A 20,201-nucleotide genomic window follows, 5' to 3' on the forward strand; every position below is an offset into this window, starting at 1 on the left:
ATGAGTCTTTGAGTCATATGCATAACATAAAGTTTAACCCAAAGTTCTCTCTAGCCCAGATTTGAATGAATCTTAATTTAGCCGACATGTTTCTTCTAAATGTGGGTAATACCAGCCTTTTAGAGTGGGTCTATGGAGTCTATGGAGGGAGCTATAAGGATTAGGGTGATGGCATAGAGTTCTTCCAGTAATGAAGACTTGGAGCTCATTGCAAAGGATGAATAGTCAGAAAACGTTTGAAGTTTCAAAATGCTTGCTAGCAATTACGAGAATCATATGTGTGCTGTATTGCCAATCAAGGTTTATCCACTGATTATTGAAAAAGGCATTCATAATTTTTTTACCTGCCATTTTTAAAAATCTAAAAACGTTTTTTTTTTTGTTTGTTTTTTTACTTAGACTCAGTGTTCAATAGTCTTTTGTGAAATATTTGTATTTATACCAAGACACAAAGTTATTGGTTGATTAAAATAAACAAATTCTGGATTATCTTAATATTATCTAAGGTTTCATAGAAAGGTTGTCTTGAAAATGGATCAGTTGTGATACTTTAGATATTCAGATGATATTTTAGGTATTTCCTTGTTAAAACAACAGCATGCTTTGATAAGAGTTTGAATAATCTTGGGGGGGAGTCCCTTTCAATCTGTTTCACCTTAAATGATGAATGACTGGACAGCGAAAAGAAATGATACACTAATAATAATAACAATACTAATAATAATGAAGGAGTACATGTACACCACAAATAGACAAACTTTGCTGATCACTTTAATCAAAAAACATGCTAATAGGCATGTGGATATGTGTAACTTACACTCTGCTGGGATGATTTAGTGACATCACTGTTCATTACAATGTTGCATGACAATACATTAGTAAGCTCTGATACATCAAAAACACTTCCAGTTAAAATTGCAATGCTTATATTTTTTTTACTATTTTACAAGCTCCTAGAAAATCCTTGAAAACAAAGTTATTTATAACCACACTTCCATTTAATTTTAGTCATAGATTGTAAGCAGGTGTTATATGGCCAGCCCTGATAATCAGCGGCGACTTTAGCTGGACGACTAAGCCGGTGAGGGTTCTGATGTGGAATCCAAGCTCACGGGGTGTGAGAATGCTTTTTAACTTTTGCACATGGCAGTTTGTGTTTTGATTGTCAGGGTGCGTGTGACCATGTGCTGTATGGACAGCTGACACCCAAGGACCCTCACCTTACCTATTATATAAAGGGAGTTTGTGCTTGGGTGAAAGTCACTCTGCGGCTGAACCCTCACACTCACAGGATGAATGCCTTTCAGACTGTCTTCCTCTTGGCTGTTGGTCTCTCGGTAGGTGAGTACAACTCGACAGAAATTTTGCGACTGCAAAAGGAGTTTAGAACCCCTACGCTTTTACCCATTTTGCCAAAATACAGCTTAAAACTTTGATGTATATATATATATTTTTTTTTGGCTTTTCGTGCGATAGCCAAACATGGTGCACTTGCACAGAACCCTGTGCATTTCATTGCCAACCCTCCTTTTTCCACAATTACAGCTGCAAGTCTTTTGTGTTATGGCTTTACCAGCTTTGTCCATCCCAAGTCTGATTTATTTCCGATCCTTTCTTGTAAAATAGCTTAAGGTCAGTCAGATCTGAGCCTATTCATTGTATCCCTGGCTGTACTTGAAGGGTTGGTTTAACATGAACATCCACCCCAGTCACGTGTCTTTTGCTGCCCATAGCAGGATTTTATCCAGGATTGTCCTGTATTTAGCTCAATCCATCTTCCTATCAACTACGAACAGCTGCCTTGTCCCTGCAGAACAAGAGCATCAAAACAGCAATATGCTGCACCACCGTGTCATGCAGTGTTTTTTTTTTTTTTTTTTTTTTTTCCAGCACCAAACATTTTGTACATGTATTTAAAAGAGAGAACAAGGTTAAATTGGTCACTGGTAGACTCTTTTTACTGATAACGTGGCTTCTGAAGGTGATTGGTGGTACTGGGTTTTACTAAGGGCATCAGAGTAAAGAAGGCTGGCCACAATTGTATGCTAACTATTTCATATTATTAATTTAGGAAAAAATATGTCTCTCTGTTTTTCTTCCACTTTACAGTTGTGTGGTACACTGTGTTGGTCACCCTAAGTCAAGATAAAATATACTGAAGTTTGTGGTGGTAATGTGACAAAATGTAAAAAAGTTAAAGGGTTCTAATTACATTTACTGTACATATGACAACCTGAGCTGACCTCAAACCATGTTGTTTCCCTGCAGCCCACTCTTTGGACTACAAGGCTCTCACCCAGTTCAGGAAAATGATCATATGTTTGATGCCTGATAGCTGGCCTGCTCTTGACTACGCAGACTATGGCTGCTACTGTGGGTGGGGAGGCTCTGGCACACCCGTTGATGACCTGGACAGGTCGTTGTTTAAGCTGCCTCATACTAACAACACATTTCATTTTTATTTTATTTTTTTAAAGATTGCTATGCTTGACACTTTATTCTCTATGCAGGTGCTGCCAGGTTCATGACCAGTGTTACAGTGACGCTATGCAGCATCCTGAGTGCTGGCCCATCCTGGACAACCCTTACACCGAGTTCTACGACTACACCTGTGATGAGAGTAACAAAAAGGTCACTTGTACAGGTGAGTTGCCTTGTTTTTTTATTTATGTATTTTTTTTGTCTGATTATGTCAGAGTTGCCTATTTTCTAAGCTCGCCTGCAAGCTGAATTCTCACGGTATTTGTGCATTCACAAACACACAACAATCTATGTTGTTCTGCTCCCATTGCAATCGTTGGGCCCGAACTGTTTTTCGTTCGGGCCAATCACGTTGTAGCATAACGGTTTTAGGCGGGACATACAGCTGTGCCAAAATCAAGAGCTGCCAAGCCCCGAGATGGACCAATATAAATCTGCTGCTTACATTTTCATTTGATATTAACACCAACCTTTGGTAGGCGAGCACTAGGTGTCGCTTCACCCTATCAGTTCTGCTGAAAGTCCCTCCTTTACCCAAACAGATTCGATGGGAGCAGATCCAGATTGTTAATGTGCAGAACGTGGAGTGCTACACATTATCAGTCTGGCTGGCCAGGTTACCAACTTCCACTCCTTTTTTGGAAATCTTGATAAGCTGCCATTAATTTGAACACTAATTTGCTACCTTTTTGCTACCTCATTTTTTTTATCTGACTGACCCAATCCAGACACAGGTCTCACCTCCAGCTCAAATCCGAAGTTGCCAACTCTGTCCTTGCACTATTTTACACAGCAGTGCCTGCTTATCTTCTGATTGTCAAAGACTGAAACCACTGCTTCCTCTTCCCTAGACAAAAATGATCCATGTGAGATGTTCATCTGCGAGTGCGACCGGAAAGCCGCAGAGTGCTTTAGCCGATCAGAGTGGATCCCTGAGCATGAGCACCTCCCAAGTGACCAGTGTCAGTAAAGTCGTTTGCTTGAGCAAAGAATCTGTGCATCAACATGTCACATCCATGTACAGACAGCTATACTACTTTGTTTGGCCTCAATCCGGATCACAATGACCTTACAGGATAATTTACTGATGACATGATCTATCCATGGCCTTTTAACCATCCATCCTCTTCTGTGCTGGATGTTTCTGGTTGGGCTTGCAGCTATTACATTGTATGTCTTCATAAATGCCATCTTCATTTTAGACACTTTTGCTCGATTGTATTTGCAATTTTCAGTGCAGTACTCCTATAGTCAACAGAGGGCGCTGTTCTTCATCTTTTACTTTTACTGTAGCTTTGTGGAAAGACGGGGGGAAAAGTGTTAAGCTGCTCCACATCAGCTTTTTTGTTTTACTTTATGTAACATTGATAAAATAATAAATGGCTTTTTGACAGAGAAAAAGACATTTGGTTGACAAATGTAAAACCACAATTTATTTAATTTAATCTGTTTTTTTGTCTTCTTGGTGCTTTCCAAATAATTACATAATGATGGCAGTGCAGTTTAGTTATATAACAGTTGCAATAATAATGAATTCATTGTGCTTAATTTGAAGATAGTTTGATCTATATACTTGTGTACACTGACAACATTAGAAGGTTCCCTAATCTTAATTGTCCTGTCAATATTTCAATCGTGCATGAAGAGCATAAACAGGAGATGTTAAGTAACTGCAAATTAAATGAAGATTCACACGAGATTTCGGTCATTATCCAGTCTGTTTGGCAAACAAACATAAATGAACCCGTCGCTGGTTATCGTCTCTTCAGCCTGTCGGCGTGTCATCTGTCTTAACAACCCACTGCTCGCTCTTTGTGATTCACTGCTGAGCCTGCAGCCCACTGAATCACTCTTCAGGCAGTTTTTCAGACAATGCGTAAGCTCAGCAGCTGGTAGCTGGCTCCTGGCACTAGCCCAGCTTTGACTGCTGCTAGCTGAAAGATAACATGAGGAAAATGACGCACTACACTGACAAAAAAAGATACGAGACCAGTTAGAGTTTCACAAGTTACGCCTTATGTATGTATTTTTCTGTTATGGCAACTAAAATTGCCAGTACTGCTGACAGTTTTCTGTTTTCCAATCCAGACTGATAATTTATGAAAAATCCAAATAAAAGCTTTTAACAAATATGAAACTGTTCTTGCATGTGCAAATTTTAAGTTGTAAAAGCTAATAATTTCTCTTTGATTTATACGCAAGCCCATAGTGTGAAGCATGGCAAGGCAAGACAAGTTTATTTGTAAAGCACATTTCAGTAACAAGACAATTCAAAGTGTTGTATGGGTTTTCTATGGAGGGTTAAAGGGTTATTTTTTAAATAAATAAATGTTAATATACCATAAAAAAAAATAAATGTAAAATGGAATAAACAAATGCACCATTAAATGTTTCAATGAATAATTAAATATACAACTTCTTTATTTAATACATCATTAAACAATTAAATGTACTATTAAATTAATTAAATATAAAATTAAATATTTAAATTTTCAAAAGTTTGTGAAAGAACGTCAGCCGGTGATTGACAATTGGCGGTGCTAATGTCGATCCTGTCTGTCACAGATTCCTCCACACTGGACCACAGCGAGTGCTCTCGTAAACTTATTAGAGATATTTCAGACAGAACTATGGATATAGAGGCTCGAGTTGCTCATTCAGTGTATGCTAAACAAATTGCAATAAGTTATTGAAGTTATCCCTGCACTTTCCTGCAAATACTGACCTCCAAGTTCATATTCAACCAGAAAGAAGTTGTCTTGTCTTGCTCAGTGTGAACCAGCCAATCAGGCGTCAGGGTCTCCCTAATCCCGCCCCCTGAGATTGATGGGTGAAGTTGACAGTTCAACTGATTTCATGATGGTTCTGCTGCATGACGCCATGGAATAAGTAAATACAGAGTGAAATAATGAAATGCATATTCCAATAAATCTAATTAATAAAAATAACATTTAAGTATTTAATTTAAAAGGCATATTTCATTATTTAATTTTATATTTCATAATTTATTAGTGCATTTAATTGTTTAATGATGTATTAAAGACATAGTACATTTAATTATTCAATGGAATATTTATTGGTACGTGTATTTCATTTTACATTTCATTATTTCATGGTATATTAACATTTATCTATTTCATGATATATTTGTTTCTTTAATTTTGCCCCCTTTAGCCCTCCATAGTATCCTGCTGACAAAGATGAGTAATATACTGCACACAAACCTACTGCTGGGACATCTCTGTAATCAAGTTGTCTCCATATGCATTGCACTTGGATGATGTGGGACACATTACCAACAGTATGATGACGCCATATGCTTAAATTTAATTTAATTTCATTACATCAGTCAAGCGCTGCTTTTCTTGTTAGTGCACGACAATGAATGTTCACGAGTTTATAAAAACAAGTGTAATAAATCTGTTGAACTTTTAAAAGGTTTAACAAAAAGTCTATCAGAAAAAAAAACGTTATAAGCTCTTTTGCGTAAAGCTACATATGGATTAAGTTAATCTTGACTGTTGTTCCTTGATTAAACGAGTTGTACGTTTCTTGTGAGATCCACTTTTAGAGTATCGCTTCACATCGCGCTCTCCTCACATAACTTTGGTAAACTTCATAAAAAGCTTGACTCACCACGTTGACCTCCGCTACTTCCGCAGTTTTAGCACTGTTTTATCTTACTTTTACGCTCCATGTGTAATACTAATTAGGTGAGTTTTCATCGCGGTTCTTTTCCCGCTTACGTGTCTCGCTTCACGAGAGCTGGAGTTTGTGAATCAACGTTACCGGTGAGCCAAGAGCGGCGACACCAGAGGGAGCGACAGTGCGGCTAGCTTGCTGCGGCTAGCTTACTAACATCACGGCTGCTAACCGGGACGAGGCCAACGTCCGGCAGCTAACCGACCTAACAGAGAAAACAACCAGTGGAAAACGACGCGTTGGATTGACAACAGGCAGAGGTAAAACTCTGCCTTGTCCGTAAGTACCGCTACTCACCACAGTTAGCTGAACAGCGAGAGATCGGCTGTGCTTGAACAACGCGTCTGGCCCAGGGTGTCTGTGTTCACAGAGAGACAAGGCAGTGGCCTCCAACTGCTGAGCAGGAGCCTTAAGGAAGCGACAGGCAAAAAGAAGCAAAATAATGCCTCCAAAAGGATCCAAGACCGACGGGAGACAAGATGAGGACTATGTATCACTCACGCAAGTCAAAGAGTTGCTGAGCCAGCAAAAGCAAATGTATATGGAGTTACTCCAACAACAACAGGACAATTTTAAGGGTTTTGTTAAAATCATTGTGGACACTACTAACCTCTATCAGGCCTCGCCCAGTTATAAACCGTTCCCCAGTCTTTGTAGCAGCATTTTCTTGTCGTTGACGTAGTTTCCTCAGAATTCTGTATGCATTGACATCTTTTTCGTTTTATTTTACGAGCGTCCTGGCGCACGGCTGTTCATGAGGCGGGACGCCGCTGCATATTGACTGACAGCCGACCAGCTCTCATTAATGATGACTGCTGCTTTGCGTTCTTTACAATTGACAAAAGTCCCCGTCGAATATTTTTTTTGACTTCAGAATTTGATCCAGTCAGAAGCGGGACATTGTTTTAGTTTGTGGGACACCAGGAAGGGAGTAAAAAATGCGGCACAGTCTCTCACAAATCAGGTCATCGGGTCAACCTGCACACATACATCACACATCTGCACGATGGCCACTCCCTAAAGAAGATCATCTACCTTTGCAAATGGTCTCACCGTCTTCACATACCTCAGCAGGAGAGAACCTGCCAAAAGACCAAAATACAACACATCAAGGGGGAGCGAGTTCCCTCTCATCTACACGTGCACTACCAGTCATACCAGTGGTGGTTGGCCCATAGGGGGCACTCGGGCGCTGCCCTCCCTAGATGTGGAGGGGAAAAGTCAAAACATATTTAGATTTCAAAAGTATTATTAATGTCAGTTTTTAATTAATAGTATGTGGCTACATGTAATATGAATTATTTAAACACTTCTACTAATTGACTCTACCAATTGACTCTAATTTAACAGTGCATTTCCACCGACAGAACATAGCATTTCTCCCGTAGGGCTGTCACTCAAGGAGCCCCACAAGTGTAGCGAAATAACCAATCGTTTAATGTTGCTAGGGAAAATGAATAAATATTTGGCCAATCAGCATCGCCAAAATGAATGGCTTTGGGGCTACTGGAATCATAGCCCTTGCTGCACAGTGATATAGGTTTAAGGCAAGCCATTTTAACATAAAGTAATGTAGCTAGCAGTCAGTCAGGCAGTGACGTAGAAACTACTGCGACGGCGACAGAGAGAAAGACACACACATTTTGTCATGTGGTAAGTGAGTTTGAATATTGGGCTTTATGTTGAAAGGATTTTGGAAGGTGCTGTGAACATTGTATCAGGTACATAATTTTGTCAGCTGATTATTTTTTTTCATATTTTGAAATTCTGTTCTGTTTCTGTTCTGTTGTGAAATCAATTGTCATTGTGAAACTGTTTGGCTGAAGATAATGACAGTACAGTATGGTGTATGCCTACTTTGGTGACAAATAGTGAATTTTAGTGTTGTATTTAATACTGTTCCTTTCCAAAATAAGACCTAATATAGCTGTAAATGGTTGAATGTATATGTAAGCTGCTGATTCTGAGAAGGGAATTAAATGCTTATTGTGGAATCGTAGTAATTTTCCGACTTTTAATTTGATGGCATGTACTGGGTTAGGCAGGGAAATCTATTGGCCAGCCCCACCAAGATTTTTTTTCACCAGCCGCCACTGAGTCATACAGTTTGGACTCTCCGTCTCCATCATTGATTTCAGGTGACTAATTTATTGAAGCTCATCGAGAGAAGGCCAAGAGTCACCAACGCAGAAATCAAAACACAAAAAATGTAGAAAAAGCTAAAATATACAATATGTTTTGAAATATTTCACATTGGTACATAATTATATATACATTTGAGTTATTCTTGATGTCTTCACTATATGTCTTCAATATTTAAAGTCATAAAAAAAGGGAAATGTCACTGAATGACAAAGATGAGTCCAAAATTTGGACTGGTACATATGCACATACTGTAATGGACGGACAACCTGTACAGGGTGTACCCCATCTCTCGGCCAATGGCAGCTGCAGATGGGCACCAGTCCGTCCATGCGTGGATGGATATACACATACAAAGTAAAATATGCGATAATGAATATATTATAATCACTTTAAAGTCAACCGTTGACACCGGGTTCAGGAAGTGGGAGGCACAGCATTGTTTTTAAACACATCTGTTTAAAATTGCCTTTGACTGTTCTAGAAAAAAACAGTTTTACTGTTTTGAATGTTCTTTTTTGTTACTACATTCTATCCCTACTTGCTTTTATTCTATTTTCTATCTACATTTTATTATTTTGCTATATCTTAATCATGTAAAGCACTTTGTATTGTCTTGTACTGAATTGTGCTATATAAATAAATTTGCCTTGCCTTGCCTTGCCTTGATGTTTTGGCCGTTGGGATTCTGGGCCATCATCTTCATCCATCAAGGCTTCAGCATCAACAAACTCAAGACCTGCATCGTTTTTCCCATTCATCCTCACTCTTCTCCCTTTCTGCTGTTTCACTAGGCCCTGTCCCCTTAAAATGTTATTTGTTACTGTTTTCGCCCAGCTCTGTACAAACTGAAAAAGCTTTACTAAACTTATCACCAAGTATCAGTAGCTGTGCGCTCAATCTTGTCCCCAATGTTGTACTCTGTGTATGTCTCCTGGTGCAGAAGTGCAGAAAGGGTCTGCATTTAGTGCATCAGAGCATCTCTCCACTGTTTCAGGCTCTATTCAGTGATCCGTGACACAATTTAAGCTTGGTCAGTGTTTAGACCAGCAATCAGTGGTGGTAGCAATGCAGTTAACCTCACTTACGACAGTCTTTAGATTAATCTACATTTCTTTTTCCACCATTGCATTTTCAACTGCCTCGGGACATTACAATCACATCTGGTTGTGGGTGATACACGAGAGCCTTTTTCATCCCTGCTGTAGGACAAAACTGAGAGGGCGCAAACCTTGGACACCGTTTACAGTGGCATCACCCATACTTATCTCTGAAACTTGCTTGCTTTCCCACGGTTTGAATTGTTTGAATGGGCCTCTCCGTGGCTCATTTCCTCTTCAAAGTAGGCGAAGTCAGATTGTCATAACTTTCCAGGTGATGTGCATGCTTTCTCTAGGTGTGGCAACATGCACATAAAAACACAAGATTCAAAGATTATCTGTTGCTACCCCTTGTTACTGTGGCGAAATTTATTTTGGGCCACTCCGGCTAGGAGAATGCATAAAAGACAAACAAACAAACAGGCAACCAACGAGGGTTACAGTACACAGACATACAAAGAGAAGAATAAAATAGTTCAGTGGATAGAAGTACATCTGGTTAGTTTTCTCGAAGGGGAATGGACACGGAGAGGTACTTCTGGAACACAGGGATATTAGCCTTCTGGGTTTTTGTGATGAAAGTATTTTCTGCCAAAAAAACAAATTTAAACCCTAACCACTATTTCATCCATAAACCTTCTTAAGTTGGTCCTCTTTGCCAGATAGCCCTGTAGTGCCACGTCTCCCAACTGTGGAATGTCAGCAATGAATTTAGGATTGTCTGAAACTCATTAGCAATAGCTCAGGTGCACATGCTGCTAATATTATCAAAATAACCCCGTGGCATTGTCAGTGTTATAAACTGACTTATATAACATGCTGAACATCCCGGGGCGCCACACAGTGGCTCCCTAAGGGGATGGGTTAAAGGCAGAGAACAAATTCCATTGGAATGTATGTTGCAATGACAGTAAAGATGATTATTATTATCGTCATTATTATTATTAGTAGTAAACTAGCACTTAATGACACCTAAAATGTTTAGTTGAGAGTTATTGGGTTTTAGTTTGGCCTTTCGCCATTAATCATTCTTGGAGCCAAAAGCATTGACAACTTCTCCTAAAAAATTATTGGAAGTGCCTTGCTTCTCAGAATTCATTCTGTCATCGTTTGCAATGTTTCCCAATCCACTGTTTTTGTCCATGTCACTCTTAGTGTCTTTTTCTGTGTCATAAACCGTCCTGCTGGACACCTTCTCCATACTACTTTGATTTTCCTTCTGTTTGGTTAAGACTTTTATGTCATTTAATGTTCGATATGTGTAGAAGAAGCAAATTAGTTTGGAGGACAGGAGTAGAAAGTACAAATTTGTGTACAAATATAGAGAGTATCAGAAGAAAATAAATGCTCAAGTAAAGTACCGACTACAGTACAATGAGAAAGTATTTACACACTTGGTTGTTTCCCACCTCTGCCTCCAATGCAGCTGATCTGATTCAACATGTCGTCTCTCAAGAGGAATATGCAATAACAAATATATTCTAATCACTTTAAAGTCAACCGTCGACACCAGGTTCAGGAAGTGGGAAGCCAGCTAATGAATCATTCCTTTAATTCAGGTATATTGAATCAGGGTAGCATGTATAACATTTAGGACATTGCCCCTTGAGGACTGCTGTTGGACACCACCGTTTTAGAGTGTGTATAATTTGCTTCATTTTTCTCCATGTAAAACATTAGCTTAACTTTCTGAATTTCTTTTTTGTTTTAATTGGGACCTGATCAGGTCTGTTTCACAAATCCAACATCATTACGTTCTATTACCAGGTATCAGTTATTCACTGATAACTTTGCTCTATCCACCTAGCTATGGTGAACTTTTCATGCTGTGGATGAGGGGCTCACACCTCTCATATTAAACTATTCCCTAACAGCATACTTTCCACGGTCTATGAGATGTGTACTTGCTTTTCTGTGGTTTGAAGGGATTCATCGATCCACATTCCTTGGCTGAAGGTAAGAGTTTCACCAGAGCTTTGTTTGCCAACCACCACAAAAGAAAAACCGCTTAATCAGTCAGCTTGATTTTGGCACATCTTACAACCCCAGCAGGTCTCTTTGTGGTTTTAATTTTAATTTGTATTTATCTATTTTCACAAATCAAAATAGAAACTCAGAATACATCAATAAAATAAGAAATGTGATGGAGTGTGATAGAAACCCCATAGGGCTTATACCAAAGGCCACACTCCTAAAACCAAAAAACATCAGGCAGCTCACATTATGTAAGACATTTCACTCGAGAGAGAAAACAGAAAAGAAATGTACAGTAACATTATTGTTACATTTTAGCTTTCAGATTTCAAGGAGTCAATATTTGTAAAATCATACATCACTGTCTTTTTTGGATAATAGTATTTTTTTCAAAGACTTTCTGCCATTTATTTCTGAAAATTCCAAATATTTTCCATATTAATTCAATAGTTTTACACAACGATGCAGAAAAGAAAATTGCACTTGAGTTTTAATACTTGTCTAGTATTATAAGAATGCACTTGGCAGTTCCTAACAAAATCATTCTTGAAACTATCAGGAGACTGACCTTGTTTTATCATAAACACAAAGCTACATGTTTGATAAATATTAATTTCATAAATATTGAACAGCTGTAATTTGGAGAAAAGGGGAGCACTAGCTGCATCAACTTTAGAAAATGTTGCTAAGCGAACAAACCCTTTTTGTAAAAGTAGTATTTTTTTAACTAGTACAACTAGAAAATGCACTTGCCCAAACAATATTACAGTATGACAGGTATGGATATATTAATGAATAATATAAATACGAATACAAATTCCTATTTCATCAAATGTATAATTTCTTTGGTTAGGTCGGGAAATTCCATTTGATATGCACACTGATCATTGTTATATGGAAGACCTGGGAAATTGGTCTGTTCTTGATTTATTTAAAGCTTTACTGCAACTAACCAGTCTCTGCTCTACCCAACAGGAAAGCTGCCATCCTTTGCTTTGTAGGTTGTTCCACTTGGATGTAATGTTATCACACTTCCACAAATACACTTTATTTTTTATTGAATTTATATAAAATAATTCAATCCTTTGATATATTTATAGACTATGTGTAACCCTTTTTGTTGTGACCATTCAGCCCGGTCATGACATGAATGCACTCAACAATGCCCCATGGTAATGAACGATGCTATTTCAGGTCCCATATAAAAGATCAAGCTTGGTGTGGCCAGGTAATTACTAAACCATTAAAGTTCCTGCAATGTTTCAGAAATCCCAACTCAGGCACCTAAACTGGATGCTAACCTGTGCTTTACTCTCAAACATAAAACACAACATCTCACTTTCCATCTGGTCGAGGTTTACTCTTTACACAAGGACGAGAATTGCAAGGACAACTTTTCAGATATTTTTGTATTATTTTGTATGTGCAGTTGTATGGAGCATAATTAAAAATCTCTGATGTGAGTAAAATGTAATCAGTCAACCAAATAAATCAGCTTGCATTAAAATCTCCAATTAATCATGGGTAGCTACAAAGACCGTGGTGATTAATCACTTGTTCAAATTGCTTGACAGTAATACAGTACACACTTTAGAGCGCTTATGTTTACTGAGGCTGTCTAATATTCCTGAACCTGTTGTTTTAGCACACTAGTGCCTAAGGGAGGCTTCGGGGTGCCCCTGAGACAGTATAGAATGTGTCTTTTTCTGATTTGTTTTGATTTGATGTGTCATGTTTGATGTTTTATATAACTGGTTTTAATGTTTCTCAAAGAATCATAATTCCTGAGAACACTTTCCTTCATAACAGCGAACAGCTTAAGTCGCACCTGTTATATTTGTATCTGTTTGGCAAAATGATTGATGAATGTGTTGAAGGTGTGATGTTTGATAAAGCCAATTGCATGCTAATGGCTTCATGAGTGCAATTCATTCACTTCCCCCTTTAGCATTTAAGTTATTGTGGTTGGGTGAGATAAGAAATACCTTATTGTCCTACAATGTTAAAATTTGGGAATGGGGATATTCGGGATAGGGTGCTATATCGGGAGCTAGGGTGACATACAGAGCCTTGCACAATACTTATGACTGCTGTACCTTTTTCAGCTTTTGTCACGTTGCAGCTGCTAAATGTATTCTATTTATCTGGATATTATGAGATAGATTATGCAAATAAGTGCCTAATTGTGAAAAAAATAAATGGTTTTATAATAATTAATCTGAAAAGTGTGACCTGCTTTTGCATTTTGTCAATTTTACTCTAATACAAACAAAGGCATCCCATTGTTTTAGTATTCACCTAATTACTAAGCACAGTCTGCGTGCATGTTTAATTTTGAGTATAAATACATCTGTTCTGTGAAAGCCTCAGAGGTTTGATAGGAAACATTAATGAATAAAACAGCATCACATGCCAGTCAAGTTTAGATCAGGGTTAGTTAAACCCTCTCCTATAAGCTGTAAAAAATCTCCTAAAACACCTTTCAGTCCCCTATGGGGGACTGGTTTACTCCTACTTAATGGGAAAAGGGTTTAAAGACTCTCTCAGTCCAATCTGACCTTCAGATATTTTGCAAAGAAGAGTTGGCAAATATTTCAGAATTCAGATGTGCAAAGCTTACAGAGCTTACATTCCAAAAAACTCTGGTAATTTCAGATAAAAGTGTGAAGTGATAAAGTGTTATCTCAGGGGCGCCAAATAAAAAGGCAGGCCACACTTTTCAGATTTTTATTTGTTAAATAAATTTAAAAAAACATGAAAACCATGTATCATTTCCCTTCAAACAAATGACAAAAGGCAAAAAGGCTCAAGTAGATGTAAATGGATCTATCCCAATATATCAGCTGATGCTAAAAATCCACAACATTTTGCAAAGGTTGAATCAGGACAGCAATAGCCTGAAGGGAAAGAAAGTGAAGAAAAAACCTGGGTGGTGTGACCTGGGTAGAATGAATAAAGTAGCAAAACAAATATTCTTTTTCACTGTGGTTGCTAAGATGCATAATTATTACTCCACCCTGTCCCATAAACACAAGTCTGTACATAAACCAATGTAACATGCTGGCACGGGTTTGCCAAACCGGTTGTCTAGTACAGCATGTAACAATTTCAAGAATGTTCAAGCCAGGGGAGTGTCTAGAACATCTTCCTCAATCCAAACTGTTTTCCCAGAAGCTGTCGGTGGATGAAAACACAACGGGAATTTGACCCAATCTACATAACACGGTGACACTGCCACTGTGAAAAAATGATTTCACTCCTGCAGAACTTGTAAAAAACAAAAACATTTTAATTAATTTAATAATACATTTTTTTTACATTAGAGCAGCATATTTTAGTACAAGAGGGACATTTATATAACGCTATTTTAGATGTTTTATGACATCTAACATAGTGGGTTAGTGGACTGCATGCGTAAACGGCTGAAATGTTCTGCTGCCTAGCAAATGACTTTTAAAATACTTCAAATTATCAAGTCTTTGGTAATAATAGGGAATCTCTGTCAAAACATTTGACCTGTGCTGTGAAAGATTGGGGTAAAACTGCTTGTCCATGCCGGCAGATGATCCCTCTTTTTCCTGAAGCACTTTGTAATTCTGACCCATGTTGTCATCAAAGAAAAGTGCAAAACCTTTCCCCGGTTTGAATGTGAAGTGGAATTCAAGTTCCTCATTTTGGGGCAAGCTTGTTTTAAAGGAAAACACGTCTAAATCAAGGCCTTTGCATAGCCTTTTCTCCAAGAATTTACAAGGAATGTCTTTGGGGCTCATCCGTGGGTCAGATGTAATTTTCATAGTTACAGTCTTTATTGGGTTATAATGGTGAACACAAACTTCGCCACTCAAGACGCCCTCTGAGATGCTGCAGCTTTCCATTTGCACGTGCCTCTCTTGCAGGTGTGCAATGAATGTTCTCATGTCCGTTTTAGGCTGACTGAAAGCCAGACGAAACTTGATTTTGTTTTCAGGATTTTCTTGGCCTTCCAAGAAGCGTGGACAGGGTCCCTTTACTTGCGTGGGAGACGGGGAGGAGGGCTCAGAGGTAAATAGAGGCTCAACAATTAGTGGGTCTGCAAAACTCACGCTTTTCTTTTTCCCACCGGAGCTGCTCCTGCGCAAACAGCTCCGCAGCATTGTTTGCACACTCGAAGAAGCTGGAGAGGAGGAGAGGCCTGGAGAAGAGTAGAGGTTCCTTCTTTGCAGATAGACGCTTGGTGGACAAAAACGGGGTGGGGGTTTCAGTTGAGGCATGGTCTTTGTTGGATTAAAAATGCGAAACTCTGAAAATGTTGGTAGTTCTGCCACAGGAGGGGGGTGAAGAACTCTGGCAAGATACAAAGGACCATGATTATAAAGAGAACAGCATTCCGTATGATCACATTTTTGACAATACCACCAAAAAGTACCTTGATCTGGCAAAACAATATGACCACCTGTCTAATTATGAGTTGGCCCCCTGACCCAATAGGGTATGGCAGCACTAGGCCCCCTAAAGGGTTGCTGTGGCATCTTGGAGCAAAAGTAGCTGCAAAACCTTTAAGTTCTTAAAATAAGAAGGTGGGACGTTTTTGAATTAAACCTGTATATACTGTACAACAGTTTCAACAGAAACTGGATCGCATTGGAATTTGGGGAGTTTCGAGGCTACCCCCAATACATCAAACTGGTTGTTGTGTTCTTCTACTAAGATATTGGAGTTTGTTGCAGGCGGCATTGTTTTAATAAAAGAGTACACAGCTATTGGGAAATACTGTTCAAATGAAAGAGTACATATGGACCACAACAATACTTAGGTTCACATCCAAGTAATATCCATATGTATGTCAGGACCTACATATTCCTAGCAGATTTTTTTTAAAGCATTAAACAACCTCAGATACCAAGACAAAAGTATTATCCATTTACTTCCCCTTCAGTGGTCTTAGTGTTGTGCCTGATCAGTGTAGATGTAAACACCAACTTACCTTAAGGTATGCATTTTCCCACTGCAGATGTACACCCTTTTGTTTCTACAGGTGGAAGATTTTGATCTAAGTCCGTTTTTTCTGCAATTTGAAAACAAGCACGGTCAGAATACAGGATTTAGTGCAGTGAAAGATAAGCATCCAACCAACACGGTTATTGCATTCATAATGCATGCTAATATACTTACATATTGTAGAGTCACATGTGGTTCCCCAGGTCAGTGAGATAGTAATGATGCAGACAAATGTGCAGGCAGGCTATCGCTGTTGTGTCTGAGGTCTCTGTGTTGGGTTTGGGAATGATATAGGAACATGCTCTATAAGAACATCTGCCCCGAAGAGGCAATTCAACCAATCAAATAAAGCTACAGCCCTGTGAAGGCGGGGCACAGAGACAGAGTTATGTGTACTTAGAACTTTCCTTTTATGGAATCTTTCTGAGATTACATCATGGCTTTGGTGAAAAAATGAAGTCCAGTTCAAACTATTTCAATTGTTGATTGTTTTTAGACATAAGGGAATATGTCAAGTTTAAATTTAATTTGTTGAAAGGTAATCATTGTTAAAGAGTGTATTTAAAGCAAACCACAATGTGCTCTTTAACTATTTTTTGTACTGCATTCCAATTAGTTTTGAATTGTTTGTGTGGTAGATTTCCACTTTGTGAACTTGCAACTATGCAGTATGGTATTTTAAACAACATAAAGGCTCTTTATCATTGGCTACAGCTTTTCTGCCTTGATCCTTGCACTTACGGAATTTTATTTTTGTTTTTGTTTTGTTTTTACAATTCTACCCTCCCTCCAAAAAAAATACTAACTTTAAACTAGGGGATACATGAAATGTAATTGATCTATTTACCCACTGCATACCCTTTCTTATTTTTTTAAAGCCTTTTAAAGGCATCGCATATTAAGTTAGCTTTTATTTAAACTTGAACTTAGCATTAGAAATCACTGTAAGTATTTGGATTGTCTTGTGGTTCAAATACATGTGAATAGGGCACAATCTACTTGTAGATTGTGCCTATTTACTTGTATAGTTGACATATACATTTTTTGTCAGAAGTCATCAAGGGGATTTTTTTTACTCATGCAGAGACAGGGGGACTAGTCAGAGTTGATGAGAGTATTAATGAAGCCAATTCTGGAAAACGACTAATAAAAAATAAACTTGTTGGGGGGCTGCAGAAGACTTGCGACTGGAGCAGAGGCTTGCCTTTCTGCAGGGCAACAGTACTTAACAGAGCCAGAACTATGTGAATGGAATGTCTTAAGATTTCTTAGTCAAGACCTAAAGCCAACTGAGACAGTGACAATACTTCTCAAAGGTACTGTAGAAGTGTAGATTTACTTATCATTACAAACAACAGTGCTGTCCTAAAATGTGACCTAGTTCTGATTTAAATTAAAATAATTAAAATAATTCCTGGAACTATTCAGATTGATACCAGTTTATGGGCAACATATTTGGTCACCTTGGACACAACAAACATACTTTTTATGGGACTGGCCGTAGTCAGTCTATATAGAACAAGAACAACTCGTCCTGAATTGCTAGCTATTGTTGATGAAGCCAGCTTTGAATAATTAACACCCTGAATTCCACCTCTCACGTGTTTCAAACCACACCATGATTAGTCCGAAACTGATTTATGCCACTCAAACAGACCATTGAAGTGATTCTGTTTTGATCACAATGTTTGTCTCCAGCAGTGTTTGGATGAGGGCTTCATGTTAGAAAAATGCATCGACCCAACATTATTCTCAACATAGCCCAGAGCATTTTAACTGCAAATGAAAACTGTGCGCTCATCCCAAATCTGGTCCTTTTGATATAACAGTTATTACGCAATAACACACAATTACTGCTTCATAGTTTATTATGAGCCAAGAACAGGGCGGATAAACTAATGACACTGCCAAACCCTTAGTTCTTAAAACTAGATTTGTGAGAACGTGCAGTCAACCAACCTGTCTCATCCTGTAGCTTGATTTTTTTTTTGTTCTGTCCCAGTGAGTTAACCGCAACTCATTAAGTGTACTTTATCTGGGATCCGTTTGTAGGAGGAGCTGTGTTGGCTTAGATTCCTGGCTCTCACTGTTCTCTGTCATATCCTCTATGTCACTTTTGGCTTGAGGTCGAGCTGAATGGGGATTTGCATGTTCTTTGCTCTGAGAACACCTCTCACTTTCGTAGCACTGACAATGTTTGGATACGTGAGGCTGGGTTGCATAACCACACAGGTCTTAGCAGGCTTTCTCCTGGTCAAAATGTCTGCTTACTCATGGTTGCAAGATGATGAAATTTCAAATAAGGCAGTAAATATTCAAGACACAAGAATGTTAACTTATTTGATGTATTAAAACTTGGATGCTAGAAGAGTTGCACAACAACTCTTCTAGCAATAGATTTTCCCAACTGAGCTGTGGATTGCTTGGCCTCTTGACTGCTTGGTTGATTTATGGTGTTCTTGCTTGGCCTTTCTGTTTGGATGGATCACCATGTCTTTGTGGGTTTGCAGTTAGGCCATACTCAGAAGATAAAATGAACAGTGCTCGATGAGATCCTTGAAGCTTAGGATATTGTTTTCTAACCTAATGCTTCCATCATCGGCACAATGTCATCCCCCGGCCTATTTGGCCAAACTCGCACCATACTTTTTAGATGAATTGCAATTTATCAAAATACAATACCATATAAATTGCAGAAAAGCTCAAGGGATAGAGGTAAGTTCTCTTTATATTAAATTAAAGTTATGGAGAAATAAAAAAAACACTTTAAAGTTAGAAAATACTTTTTCCATCTCTGTAATATCAAAAACTTGAAATTTCTGGGATCAAATGTGAAATGTTAATAGTTACTCACATTTTACTTGTGTAATGAATGGGAGCTCTAGGAACCCAGTATTCAAACCAGACACAGTATAATGTTTATAAAGGTTTATTTTAAAACAGGTGATGGACTTAACCAGATGATGAAGGCGGGGCCAGATTTGACCGGACCGAGCAGGCGGAAGCAGACTTGACCAGGTGTTGCAGGCAGAGACAGACTTGACCAGAAGAAGCCAGCATGGGCAGAACGAGACACAGGATTTCCAGGAGCAACCTTAGCCAGCACTAGTTACACTAGTCGTTCTCAAATAGTGGGGGGAAACACAGCCTTGCCTTTTTCCTATTTTTTGACAGTTTGGTCTGAACCTGCTATCAGTAGTATGAAGAGCAGGGTACTCTCAGTATCCATTGGAGCAATGTGTAGGATTCTCCAATTTCACACAACTAGAAAGCTTCACAATTTGATAAATTACGTTTATTCGGGCTTATCGGCGGGAAGTGGTTCAGACGTGGTTCGACACTGGACGTGACCTTTGCGGCATGAAAAGCCTCTAGAAATCTAAAAACAATCCATCAGATTACATGTCACTTTAATTTTGATACATTTCCCAACATACTGAGATGATTTTGAACATTGTAAACAGCTTGCTTATGCAAAACATTCTGCGGTTTCAAGGATATTCTGTACATTAGCAGTTAGCTAGCACTATGCTAGCTGTGTTTAACAGTGTTAACATTAAAAACTGACGTGTTATATACCACGCTTTGAAAAAAGTAGTATACTTAAAGTTAATTTTATTAAGTATACTTTGTCATGGTTTAAGTTTTGTCTGGCTTCTTTGTTATTTTGTAGTTCACTTAGCTCTCCCTTGCTCTTTAGTCACTCCTCTGGACACTAATTAGTTTTCATTCCCGTCACCTGTCAGGCAGCAATTACCCCTGATCTCTTGCCACCTGTGTTCACCTCTTTATAAGACTCACCTCATTCTGTTCTCGTCGCCGGTC

The 20,201-nt window shown here is 38.6% G+C and overlaps 2 protein-coding genes across 2 annotated transcripts; one reads left to right on the forward strand and one right to left on the reverse strand.

Moving 5' to 3' along the window:
• The first annotated feature begins 214 nt into the window (after positions 1-214).
• Positions 215-4,176, forward strand: LOC105929311 (phospholipase A2). Its single transcript, XM_012867030.3, has 4 exons — positions 215-1,341; positions 2,269-2,416; positions 2,511-2,644; positions 3,333-4,176. Exons 1-4 carry the CDS (start codon positions 1,293-1,295, stop codon positions 3,449-3,451), a joined length of 450 nt encoding a protein of 149 aa, XP_012722484.2. The 5' UTR covers positions 215-1,292; the 3' UTR covers positions 3,452-4,176.
• A 7,651-nt stretch (positions 4,177-11,827) lies between these two features.
• On the reverse strand, positions 11,828-16,665 carry LOC105929310 (protein phosphatase 1 regulatory subunit 3C). The gene is made up of 3 exons (XM_036140093.1): positions 16,551-16,665; positions 16,363-16,443; positions 11,828-15,722 (listed from the first exon to the last, which is right to left on the reverse strand). Exons 2-3 carry the CDS (start codon positions 16,374-16,376, stop codon positions 14,798-14,800), a joined length of 939 nt encoding a protein of 312 aa, XP_035995986.1. The 5' UTR covers positions 16,377-16,443; positions 16,551-16,665; the 3' UTR covers positions 11,828-14,797.
• Between the last annotated feature and the right edge of the window lie 3,536 nt (positions 16,666-20,201).

This window comes from Fundulus heteroclitus, chromosome 8, assembly GCF_011125445.2.
Source record: "Fundulus heteroclitus isolate FHET01 chromosome 8, MU-UCD_Fhet_4.1, whole genome shotgun sequence".
In the NCBI taxonomy this organism is placed as follows: Eukaryota; Metazoa; Chordata; class Actinopteri; order Cyprinodontiformes; family Fundulidae; genus Fundulus; species Fundulus heteroclitus.

Bases quoted from the DNA above. Each gene is read 5' to 3' on its own strand.
- LOC105929311 (XM_012867030.3), top strand. From the start codon at position 1,293: ATGAATGCCTTTCAGACTGTCTTCCTCTTGGCTGTTGGTCTCTCGGTA. The intron at 1,342-2,268 runs GTGAGTACAACT...GTTTCCCTGCAG, and splicing joins GGCTGTTGGTCTCTCGGTAG to CCCACTCTTTGGACTACAAG. The intron at 2,417-2,510 runs GTCGTTGTTTAA...TTCTCTATGCAG, and splicing joins CCCGTTGATGACCTGGACAG to GTGCTGCCAGGTTCATGACC.